Raw genomic sequence first — 13242 nt, forward strand, 5'->3', positions numbered from 1 at the left:
TTGGGAAATTCTGAGTCTCAGGCTTAGTCCCCGATATTTAAAGGTTGTAAGCATTGATTTTCTTCTTGTGTAAGGAAATTCATTTGGTCTGCATTTATTACATACACCCACACGTTTTTTTTTTTTTTTTTTTTTTTTCCCTTCTCCACACTCACTTCACTGGTCCCCTTTTTTCTTTTTTTTTTTTTTTTTTTTTTTTTTTTTTTTTTCTTCTCTCTCTTCACTTTTTTTAACCATCCAGGAAGACTCACTCAATACACACTTAGGCACATATATTCAAGGCCATCCACCACTGCCCAGTAATCTAATAATCACCTCACTATCACCCAATCATTTGTTATCACCTTACACCTTTCAATGGAAAGGTTTATTGCACAAGGCAGACAAAGTTCTCCAATAATGCCTACCAAAACAAGAGAAAAGAAAGGTACTAAAATGCCAGAGGCTAGCCTTGAGACTACTAATGAACCTTTAAATGATCCACAAATATTGATTGCCCAAATAAATTTGCTCTTTACACCTCAATTCGAGGCAATTAAACAAGACCTTTCTAATATCTCGACAAATTTAGATATGCTTACTACTGAAGTAAAGCAATTCTCTGCAAGGCTTACAGAAGCGGAGAATAGAATTTCAGATGTGGAAGACTTGGTAAATAATCACGACAGTATTTTAGTTAAACAAGAAACTCAGATAAGAAATTTACAAGCCCGTCTGGAGGATATTGAGGATCGCTCCAGGCGGAATAATTTAAGAATAGTAGGTCTCCCGGAGACAGCAGAGTTCGAAAATATGCTGAATTTTGCATCTAATACTTTACCCCAGCTACTGGGATTTTCCCCCTCTAAACTACCTTTACAGATAGAAAGAGTACATAGGGTAGGTCCAAGGAAATATAACGAGGACGGTTCTCCAAGAATTAGAGTCTGCATATTTAAGGTTTTGAGGTTTCAAGACAAAGTCGAGCTGCTTAAGTTATATAGGAAAACGGATACATTTAATATTGCTAATAAAAGAGTCTTTATATTTCAAGATTTTTCGAATGAGACTTCCTCAAAGAGGAGAAATATGGCCCCCTACTGTTCCCAATTGATAGAGAGAGGTGTAAAAGCACATATGGTTTATCCAGCCAGAATTATTGTAGAAAAGGATGGTACAAAGAAAAACCTAAACTCTATAACGGAAGCTAAAGAGTTTATAGCTAATCTTGATTCCCTACAGAACTAGAGAGAGATCTCAATTGTAATAAAACTAGGCTACTATGAGTTGTAAGGTGATATGGATCTTATTGTATGTTTTTTTTTTTTTTTTTTTTTCTCTTTGCTTTTTTTCTTCCCTTTCCCCCCCCCCCCCTTCTACTAGGTAAATCAGGATTTTAATTGGAGGTTATGACAGAGTTTTGTAAAAACTTTAAGATACTGTCCTGGAACGTGGGGGGTATCTCTTCCCCGGCCAAACGTAAATTGATTATAAAAACGCTAGGTAAATCATCACCAAGTATTGTCTTTCTCCAAGAAACCCACTTAAAAGACAAGGAAATAGTCAAGTTGAAATCAAAATGGGTGGGGGAAGTTATAGGAGCGCCCTGTCTAGGTAGAAAAAGTGGAGTGGCGATTTTATTCAATAAAGATCTGATATATAGTGTCTCATGCATTGAGATAGATGTGGAGGCTAGATATATTATTGTACAAGTCCAAATGGAAAATACAAAATTAATCTTATGTAATATATATGGCCCTAATGGATTCTCTCCCTCTTTCTGGGATAAGATGAAGGCCAAATTATTCCCATACATTAAATATAACCTCATTGTAGCTGGAGACTTTAATATGTGTTTATATCCGGACCTAGAAAGAATGAATGTAGATCATCAAGCCCGATATAATAGACAGGCTAAATATTTTAAAAAGCTGTGTACCTACCTGAAATTAACTGATATTTGGAGGGCGAAGAATCCAGATAAAATTAAATTTACGTGTGAATCCAAGTCCTTTAAAACGTTTTCACGAATAGATTATATTCTAATCTCGGAATCCCTCTCTATTATTAAAGCTCAGGCGTCTATAAATGATATAATGATCTCCGACCATGCTATTATATCTCTGTATTTTGACACATTGGTGAAAGCTAAAGACAAAGTAAATACCTTCTATTTCCCTAGATATCTATATAATAATCTTAGGTTTAATAATTGGTTAAGACAGAAGTGGAAAGACTATTGTACATTAAATATAGCGCAATATAATTCGATTGAAAATTTTTGGGAAGCCTCTAAGGCGGTTTTGAGAGGAGAGATTGGCGCTTATGTATATGCTAGAAAGAAAAAAGCAAGCTTGATTGAAAAGCAAATGATGAATAGTGTTAGGAATGCATACAGGAGATTTTTTAATAATCATAGTGAGGAAAACTGGGGAAAATATACCAAGGCTAGACAGGAAAGGGACATATTACTAAAACAAAGAGCGCAGGAGGAAGACATTAGACTCAATATGCATTTCAGGGCTTTTCATGGATGCTCAGCTAAATACTTATCCATGATAGTTCGGAATAGGAAAAAAAAAAATTATATATTGGCAGTTAAGGAGAGAGAGACGAGATGTACGGATAACATAGAGATTATGAGGGTTTTTCATGACTATTATCAGAATTTATATTGCGAGAAGAAAAGTGATGCAGTAAATCTTGAAGAGTTTTGGGCTAAAATTCAAACCCCGAAAATAAATCAGGAAAATTTAAATCTATTAAATGCCCCTATATCATTGGAAGAAGTGACGGAGGCAATAAGAAACGCGAAACTAAATAAAGCAGCAGGGCCAGATGGCTTCCCAGCAGAGTATTTGAAAATCTTAATGGAGGACATTGTCCCTACTTTACAAAAACTTTACAATAATTATTTTATTTCAAATAAGCCCATCTCAAATTATTTTTCTGCTGCAAATATATCTTTAATATATAAAAAAGGGAAAGATCCGGAAGATCCCGCCTCATATAGGCCCATATCAGTATTAAATTCCGATTACAAAATACTAACCTCTATAATCGCTAGTAGACTGGCTCATTGTCTCACCGATCTTATTCATCCAGATCAAACTGGCTTCATGATAAATAGGAATTCTTCGAAAAATATTCGAAAGCTTGTTACATATGTGGATTATATATGGTCTATAAAAGGTACAGCGAATTCCCAACTAATGCAGGATCTAGCAATTCTTACACTGGATGCCGAAAAGGCGTTTGATTCGATCAATTGGGAATATTTATTTAGCTCAGTTTCAAAATTCGGACTCCAAAATCAATTTCTGGGTTTTATTCGTAATCTGTATAAGAACCCTATTTCCTATCTGTTGGTGAACGGCTCCCTTTCATCTAAAATTATAATGGGTAGAGGCACGAGACAGGGTTGCCCCCTATCGCCACTCTTGTTTAATTTAGCTGTGGAGCCTCTTGCAATATGGCTTAGGGATATAATAGTAGGAGTAAAGCTAGGCACGAGTAAATTAAAAATATTACTGTACGCTGATGATTTATTGATTTTTCTGCAGAACACTACACAGTCAATTCCATTAATAGTAGACACTTTACAGTTTTTCGCATCATTTTCCGGATATAATATTAACTGTAATAAGAGTGAAATTATGTGGTTAAATAAAACTAATATTAGTCTGCAACAAATCCCGTTTAGAACCACTGAAACCCTTAATTATTTAGGTATTAAACTTAGTGCCAATCCTAATAAGTGGTACATAGAGAACTTTTGTCCTTTGACCCAAAAAATTATTGCGGATTTAAAGTTATGGGTATCTTTGCCCCTGTCAATTTCAGCCCGAGTAAATCTAATTAAGACTATTGTCTTCCCTAGACTAGTATATTCACTCCAAAATTTACCGCTTTTGATTAAGACTTATGATCGACAGAGAATTAACGCTGCTTTTTCTAATTTTATTTGGAAAGATAAGAAACCAAGAATAGCGTTAAAAAAGATGATGCAACCATATAAAATGGCAGGTTTTGCCCTACCAGACATTCACCTTTATAATATTGCTTTTTTAGCTAAAATAGCAATTGAGTGGTTGACAGATATAAATAAGGTTGCATCAAATGATATCGAGAGTTTTTTTGTATATCCTTTTTCTTTGAAAGCGATTTTACATTGTCCATTGAAAGTACTTCCGAGGAATATAGATTGTTTAATCTCCATTAAGAATATCATCATAGCTTGGTATAAACTGTGTGGCATATTAGATATGGATCCATATTATTCTGATTTTCTTCCTATAAGGGGCAATCCTAGTTTTACACCTGGAATCAATCAAGCTATATTTAGAAAATGGGCAGACAAAGGAGTGAAGTATATTAATCAGGTATTAACGAATGACTGGTGTGTTGTCTCCTTTGAAACCCTAGTATCACAATTTGAAATACCTAGAACTAGTTTTTTTGGTTATTTACAAGTCAGACATTTTATAGAAGATATGAGAAGGGATAGGGATCAATTTAAGGAATGGACTGAAATTAAAGGATATATACATCAATATGTGGTGGGCTCTACATCTATCTCTTTGTTATATGATATCTTACTTGCTAAACAAAGCCTTATTTCCTTGAATAAAATACATGATAACTGGAAATATAATTTTCCTAATCTAGAGTTAACAAAAATAAATACAAGTCTTCTGACTACAAGGAAGTTAACTATACCTATGAGCTGGAAAGAATCCCATTATAAACTTATTAATAATTTTTATTTAACCCCAGCCCGATTGACGAAAATGTATCCAGCACAAAGTTTTAGCTGCCCGCGTTGTAACTTTGCGAAAGCGGACATATGTCATATGTTTTATCTCTGTCCTAAAATGAAGCAAGGGTGGGAGAAGCTAGTTTACTGGATCAATAAACTTTATAATTTAAATATATCTATAGACATGGAAACAGTTATGTTTTTAAAAAGGTATAATCCGGATCTAGGAATACAAGTTAAAATTTTAAATATACTTATACTACTGGTAAGACATTTGATCGTAAAAAACTGGAAATCTATAGCTGCACCCTCATTGGCTAGGATAATAAAGGAAATTCAAAACCATATTGTATTTGAATCATTTCATATGAAGAATGTTAAGGAGCATAAAGTAAAAAGATTTATATTAGGATGGTTACCTATAATTAAAACATATACATTACAGATCCAGAAACAAATTTTGTACCCCTTTTTAAGTTCTGAGACGTTCGCAGAACTAGCTACGCTAGACATATTTCCAGCGAATTGGTATTCTTCAAGTAGAGAAATTTAGTTCTCCAAGTCATGAAGTACTAGTAAGATAGGGTTAAGAGGATAGAGTAGGACGAGGGGATGAAGGGGGGGGGGTATGCCCCCCTTTTTCCCTTTTTTTTTTTTTTTTTTTTTTTTTTCTCCTCTCCCACTTCTTCTTACTTTCTCTTCTTCTTCTTTTTTCTTATTTATGTTTATTTTGTTGTATATAATTGGAAAATGTGAGGAACACATTTGGGTTAACAGAAAAAACAATACAGGAAAAATGTAAGACAAATTTGAAAACAAAATGATGTTTAATTTTCTTTGGATGTTTATATATGTTTTGTCCTATTGGAAAATAATAGGCAATGTACGCCTTAAAATGAACAAGTTGCTGAATTTTGATTGTATTATTATAAATGTGTTTCACTTAATAAAGAAATATTAAAAAAAAAAAAAAGAAATACTTCAAATACCTTTTTTCTTCACTTAGAAGAAACCTATTTTATTTTAAATGTGTGTATATTTATTTATAGCTATATATCTATGTGAATAGATAGATTGTTACATTTTAAAATTGAAAAATAAATATACAGTATATGTGTGTCTATTAATATGTATGTATGGATATAAGTGTATATGTGTTTATATTTATTTGTATATAGGTATGCACACACATATGTACATATATTAACACATACAGTATATCCATACTTTCAAAAGCTGCTCTGTTTATATAGGGAACTTCCTTTTTAAAATCTGCAAACTGCTTTAAAAAAAATTAAAACATATTTGAGATGAAGCACCAACAATTTTTTAATACAAATTAATAGTTACAATGGCTCATTTCTAACCAATATAAGTTGACCATCTATAGGAAAATCTGTAAAAAAAAAAAAAATGTACCTATAAACTGTAGTATATTTTATAGAAATAATTCATGTAAAATGTGGTTTGTTTTTAGTTTTAAAAAGATTTTGGTACTATATTAAAGTATATTTATACTAAATTGGTAATGTGAAGCTGAAGCACATTACACAGTTGGCAAAAAGCTAGAATTCTTACTGGTCTGTAAATATGTGGTGCTTTTGTCACAGGGTGTGAAGATACCTGTGCTACAAGATGGTGGCCCCCAATATGAAAATGCAGTGCTTCAACATCTGGACAATTTTAAGGAGTTAAAATAGAAGAGGGTCTTTGAAGAGAGCTGCAGGATAGTAACCCTTCTATTGTATTTGTGCCCAGCAGATTAATGTCCCTTTAAATCAGATTAAAGATTACATACATTTAGCTGAGGTCAGGTTTCAAGCTATACTCTTTTAGAGAGGGTACAGGGAATATGACCACCCCTTCTACAGGGGCAAAAAAGGCATGGCTGCATATTTGAAATATATTATACATCACTGCAGGTAACTAAGCCCCATATCATTAAAGCCAATAATCTTAGAATCTACAGTAGATGATAATTTTGATACTAGACATGATATGTTTGTCATATTTAATAGCCTAGATTGAACTAAAATAATTCATCTTTCTTAATACAATATAATTTACCCTCTAAACCCAAAGTTGTGTATAAAATAGGATTTTGTTTTAGATCACTTCTTTTGAGGCCTTGTAAGGGCCCGATGAGCAAAAACTCTCTGTCATGGAGTGAAATCTCACAAAATAATTAGGGGCTTTTTTTGAGCAATAAATTGCCTTCTTATCCATAACTCTGCAAAGCGATATAAACAGCTCTCAAGCTAAATTTGCCTTTATCAAATTGTCTAGGGGAACTCACAATACTGTCAAGACAAATTAAATCATCTTGCCAGAGAAGAGAACTTTAGATCATTGGACCCATCAGTGATGAAAATAAATTTCTTTCTGAGTTTGTTGTAAAATAATACAATAGATAGAAGCTACTTAAGCCACAAATTTAAATTGCTGCCATACCTTAATTGTAGAAAGACATTTATACTTAATTTACAGGAACCAACACAATCTTAACCCACACAATCCGAGATGCTAGTTAACTAATGAATATTATAGAATATTATCATGACAGGTAAATGCCACGATTAAGTAACAACCCATATATGGGAAAATTCATGCACATTTGCATTTAGGTAAGTAATTGCCCAAAGCATTAAAATAATGATTTAATTTACCTAGTCATTCTAGCCTATAATTGGAAAAAAAATCACTTTGGAACTGGAGCCTTTACTAATGAATCATAGTCTTTAAGCTAACTTTATACATAATGACATATAGCTTTTTAATAATCCCTATTTTATAAACCACACACTTATAGTATTACATATTGAATAAAAGCAATTGTTTAATTTTAGAAGTGCTCCTGTCTGGGATCACTGTGCACTGTTTGTGTAAACTGGAGTGAATGTTGACGGTATAAAATAAAAGTAGATATTTTATATACTAGAAAATAATATTGAATACTGTATATACACAGTTTAATATTAATAATTAATTAATATTGAAAGCTGCTTTGTCTGAAATGATTAACAAACTCTTCTCTCTCTTAATTGATTGAGCAAATATGTGATTTTTTTTTTTAATAATAAAATAAAAAAATGTTAAAATACCATAATTGCCTAATTTTATTTCACTGGAGAAAGCATGAATTCTTAATGGCAAATGTACATTGTTAAACCATACACACCAACATTTTAATGTTTTCCAGCTACAGCTCAAATGAACATCAATGCATTTCAGTATTGAAAATAAGTATTTTACCCTGCAGTTGTATTGTTTTACTGTGCATGGGCACAAAGAGACTAGTCCAGGGTTAATTAATCTGCCAGCTCAGAGCTGGCATAAGGGTTAGGAAACGGGTTTGATGACCGCTGCTTCTTAATTATCAGCTGCACATTCACTTATGAGAGCTTGCACCAAATGTGTTCAAAAGCTGCATCCACCGCTTGATAAATTAAGCCCTTAATGCCTAATCTTTCTTTTACTGCATAAAAGTTGTCTTTTCTTTATCAGTATGCATTACTGAGTATGCTGTTCCTGGTGCCTTACAGGTATTTGCCATTAATGCTATAGTATTTAGTGTGCTTGGATGTTTTTTTTTTTTAATTTAACTAAATAAATTGATAAAGATTAATGTAGTATATGAGTTAATTAGTATTATAAAAATTAACAGTTTTGAATACACCAAGGGGCCGATTTATCAAGGGCCAAATGGCTCCTGATGCCCCTGTTTTCTGCGTCAGCCTTCAGACCGCTGCTCCTTAACTGGTTCGCTGTCTCTGAGGCTGTGGACATCAATCTTCCCGATCCTATACGATCAGGTTGATTGTCACCCCCTGCTATCGACTGATTGGCCACCAATCTGCAGGGGGCGACATTTCACAAGCAGTTCACTAGGACTGCTTTTGCAATGTTAAATGCTAACAGCATTCAGCGATGTCTGGCGGACAGAGAGGGGAGAGAGAGAGGGAAGAGAGAAAGAGAGAGGGGGGGAGATAGAGAGAGGGGAGAGAGAGAGAGAGAGAGAGAGGGGAGAGAGAGAGAGAGAGAGGGGAGAGAGAGAGAGAGAGAGAGAGAGAGGGGAGAGAGAGAGGGGCAGAGAGAGAGAGGGGGAGAGAGAGAGGGGAGAGAGAGACAGAGGGGGGAGATAGAGAGAGAGGGGAGAGAGAGAGGGGAGATGTGGGGAGAGAGAGAGGGGAGAGAAAGAGGGGAGAGAGAGAGGGGAGAGAGAAAGAGAAATGGGGAGAGAGAGGGGAGAGAGAGAGAGGGGAGAGGTGGGGAGAGAGAGAGAGGGGAGAGAGAGGGGGAGAGAGAGAGAGGGGAGAGAGAGAGAGAGACAGAGGGGGGAGATAGAGAGAGAGGGGAGAGAGGGGGAGAGAGAGGGGAGAGAGAGAGAGAGGAGAGAGAGAGAGAGAGAGAGAGGAGAGAGAGAGAGAGAGAGAGAGAGAGAGAGGAGAGAGAGGGGAGAGAGAGGAGAGAGAGAGGGGAGAGAGAGAGGAGATAGAGAGAGAGGGGAGAGAGAGAGAGGGGAGAGAGAGAGAGAGAGGGGAGATGTGGAGAGAGAGAGAAGGGAGAGAAAGAGGGGAAAGAGAGAGGGGAGAGAGAAAGAGAGAGGGGGGAGATAGAGAGAGAGGGGAGAGAGAGAGGGGAGAGAGAGACAGAGGGGGGAGATAGAGAGAGAGAGAGAGGGGGAGAGAGAGAGGTTGAGAGAGGGGAGCGAGAGAGAGGGGAGAGAGAGAGTGAAAGAGAGAGGGGAGAGAAAGAGAGAGAAAGAGAGAGGGGAGAGAAAAAGAGAGAGAGAGAGAGAGAGAGAGAGGGGAGATAGAGAGAAAGAGAGAGAGAGGGGAGAGAGAAAGAGAGAGGGGGGGAGATAGAGAGAGGGGAGAGAGAGAGAGAGAGAGAGAGAGAGAGAGAGAGAGAGAGAGAGAGAGAGAGAGGGGAGAGAGAGAGAGAGAGAGAGGGGGAGAGAGAGAGAGAGAGAGAGAGAGAGAGGGGAGAGAGAGAGGGGCAGAGAGAGAGAGGGGAGAGAGAGAGGGGAGAGAGAGACAGAGGGGGGAGATAGAGAGAGAGAGAGAGAGAGAGGGGGGGAGAGAGAGAGGTTGAGAGAGGGGAGAGAGAAAGAGAGAGGGGGGAGATAGAGAGAGGGGAGAGAGAGAGAGAGAGAGAGAGAGGAGAGAGAGAGAGAGAGAGAGAGAGAGAGAGAGAGGGGAGAGAGAGAGAGAGAGAGAGAGAGGGGAGAGAGAGAGAGAGAGAGAGAGAGAGGGGAGAGAGAGAGGGGCAGAGAGAGAGAGGGGAGAGAGAGAGGGGGAGAGAGAGACAGAGGGGGGAGATAGAGAGAGAGAGAGGGGGAGAGAGAGAGGTTGAGAGAGGGGAGCGAGAGAGAGGGGAGAGAGAGAGTGAAAGAGAGAGGGGAGAGAAAGAGAGAGAAAGAGAGAGGGGAGAGAAAAAGAGAGAGAGAGAGAGAGAGAGAGAGAGGGGAGATAGAGAGAAAGAGAGAGAGAGGGGAGAGAGAAAGAGAGAGGGAAAGAGAGAGGGGAGAGAGAGAGGGGAGCGAGAGAGAGGGGAGAGAGAGAGGGGAAGAGAGAGGGGAGAGAGAGAGAGAAGGGAGCGAGAGAGAGGGGAGAGAGAGCAGGGGGAGAGAGAGGGGAGAGAGAGAGGGGAGAGAGAGTGGGGAGATAGAGAGAGGGAGAGGGGAGAGAGGGGTGAGAGAGAGGGGAGAGAGAGAGGGGAGATAGAGAGAGGGGAGATGGAGTGAGAGAGAGAGAGGGGGGAGAGAGAGAGGTGGAAGAGAGAGAGGGGGAGAGAGAGAGAGAGAGAGAGAGAGAGGGGAGATAGAGAGAGATGGGAGATAGAGAGGGGGAGAGAGAGAGAGAGGGAGAGAGAGAGAGAGCACAAAAGAGGGGGAGAGAGAGAGAGAGGGTAGAGAGAGAAAGAGAGAGGGGAGATAGAGAGAGAGGGGAGATAGAGAGGGAGAGAGAGAGAGAGGGAGAGAGAGAGAGAGCACAAAAGAGGGGGAGAGAGAGAGTGCAAAGAGAGGGGTAAAGAGAGCGCAAAAGAGAGGGGGGAGAGAGAGAGCTCAAAAGAGAGGGGGAGAGAGAGCGCAAAAGAGAGGGGGGAGAGAGAGAAAGCAAAAGAGAGTGGGAGGGAGAGAATGCAAGGGGTGGGACCACTGTACTGCAAAAAATGGCCCGTGTGAACGGGCTTTAGGACTAGTTGTTTAATAAATGAAGTATTTAAAATGTAATTGCAATTGCATTAGAAGAATAGTTAATTGGTGAATAAACTTAATTTTATTTTCAGAGTTGTGCATTCTAGGCATGTGCATTATTTTAGGCTTCATTATTCATTAGTGAAACAAAACACAAAATGGCCGAGGTTTGTGGAATTCAACTATTTTTGAGGGCCAGGTTTATTTGAGAAACAGTGCAACACAAAAATATCTGTGCACATAGAGATATTTGTGTATTACACTTTTTCTCAAATAAATCCAACACCAAAAATAGACTAATGCTATAGACCACACCTATGTTCAGCTTTCTTCACTAATCATTAATGAAGCCCAAAATAATGCAGATGCCAAGCGCAGCATTGTCCCATTTAAACAAAATAATTGTTGGAGTTGCTCCAATCTGCTTAAAAAGCACACATTTAATGCCTATTATATATTATGTACGAGAGACATTTTGTTCCTATCCAAATCCATTCAATGTTATGCACTTATTGTAATGTGTGGTTAAAAAAAAAAACTCTAACATATAGATTTTCAAAATCTGCTTTTAAAATGTCTTTCTGCATTTCACACAATGTACAAAAGGTTCTATATCATATGGGTGCTGTCTTATTTTATGTTTCTTTGTAAATCATAGCTATTCTATTTATTATGGTTGTGTGTTATACTGAATAATTATTGTGCTTCTGCCTGTATACATCAAAGAACAAAACCCTCAGATAAACAACCTAGAGTACTTACTAGCACATGAACTTTTCAAATACCTCATGTTCTGTCAAAGGTAACCTTTTATAGTTATTTGTTCAAAGGAGGACTCAACAACAGAGAATGGAAATGTTCTAAAATATTCAAAGGATATTCAATGTAAATCGTGTCTAAAAACACAAATGAATACATAACTATACCAAAGAATTTTGCTCCAAGTAGATACATTTCTAATAGACATAACTTTGTTATTAGTTTGAACAGTTTTTCTCTCGGAGATTACAAATCTTCCATTATATAGATCAGCATTTTAAATAAATGAATACAATAGAGGGCACACAAAAAGAACACTAATATTTTTTTAAACTATAGTAGGACTAAACGATTCATGAACAAAAAGCCTACTAATTTCTACATTCATAAATGTAAGCTCTCTTGTTTGTAATGTGTATGCCTTATGCTATAGCATGTTTGTTGGAATAGCAGGGACCTATACTATACCATCCAAATTTCTTAAAATGATAATGTACTTAGATAAATAGCAGATAGCTGTGCTCTCTTCCCCACCCACTGCTACTGAGAAGTTGGTTTCTGGCACTGACTCTTATTTACATCACTTTTTCAGTAGCCAAAATTGCAGAATTTAAATCTTTTTCAGAAGTTTCAACAGGCAAAATCAGCTATTTGAAATAACAAGATAAAGTTAAAGAGTTATTTGTAAACAATTTATACACTCAATTAACGAAAATGAATTTTTTAAGGGTAGAATTTTTTTGGGGTGTGCAACCTATAGGATATTGACAGCTTTTAAACCTCAATACCCAGATATCTCTAATAGTCAATACTGCATTGTACAGCATAATGCATAACATTTATCTTTTATAGGAAACACTTTTATTAAAAAAAAGCTTTTTTTGGACACTGCAATAACTTAATAACTCTTATTTTGAAATAAAAATAATTCATATGCCAGTGGTATCTATATTTTATATATAAAAAAAAAATCCGACACAGTTTTTCTCGAGAACCTTCTGTGCGTTTTTATATAAAGACTTGCTGACATAACAATACCTACATTCCTACGTTCCCAAATGCTTTATAGAACAGGAAGTTTTCAAATAAATACTTTGCAAAGAAAATATCTGCAGAACATTTTGAAAAAAAATAACATTGTTTTAAATTTTTAACAGGGATGTTAAATATAATTCTCCGATTAAAAGGACAAACTGTAACTGAAATTCCTTTATGGTCTGCACATGGAAATAAAGGAGAACAGTGGAATCATGCCAACATCAATATACATCCAACCACTTCATTTCAGGTATGAAATAACATAAGTAATAGCTTCTGTCTTTGCTTTATTGTTTTACTTTTTTAGTTTGTACAAAAACGAATGGGGCAATGCAGACAAAAAGACTATAATACAGGTATTATTATTATTATTATTATTATAATTATCATTTATTTGTATAGTGGCGCATCATAGCGCTGGGTACAGAGATATGGGTATACAATGACACAGATTCGTGATAAGATAGAAAAATATAACAGACTAAACACATTTAGTACAGGAAAAAAG

The 13242-nt window shown here is 36.6% G+C and overlaps 1 protein-coding gene across 1 annotated transcript in view; it reads left to right on the forward strand.

Annotated features, from left to right (window-relative positions):
- Positions 1 to 13242, forward strand: part of MDGA2 (MAM domain containing glycosylphosphatidylinositol anchor 2) — a 1262343-nt gene that overhangs the window by 1201592 nt on the left and 47509 nt on the right. The window contains exon 15 of the mRNA XM_053697669.1: positions 12854 to 12984. Coding sequence (XP_053553644.1) covers positions 12854 to 12984 — 131 coding nt within the window. The remainder of the gene's footprint in view (positions 1 to 12853; positions 12985 to 13242) is intronic.

The sequence above is a fragment of the Bombina bombina genome, chromosome 1 (assembly GCF_027579735.1).
Source record: "Bombina bombina isolate aBomBom1 chromosome 1, aBomBom1.pri, whole genome shotgun sequence".
In the NCBI taxonomy this organism is placed as follows: Eukaryota; Metazoa; Chordata; class Amphibia; order Anura; family Bombinatoridae; genus Bombina; species Bombina bombina.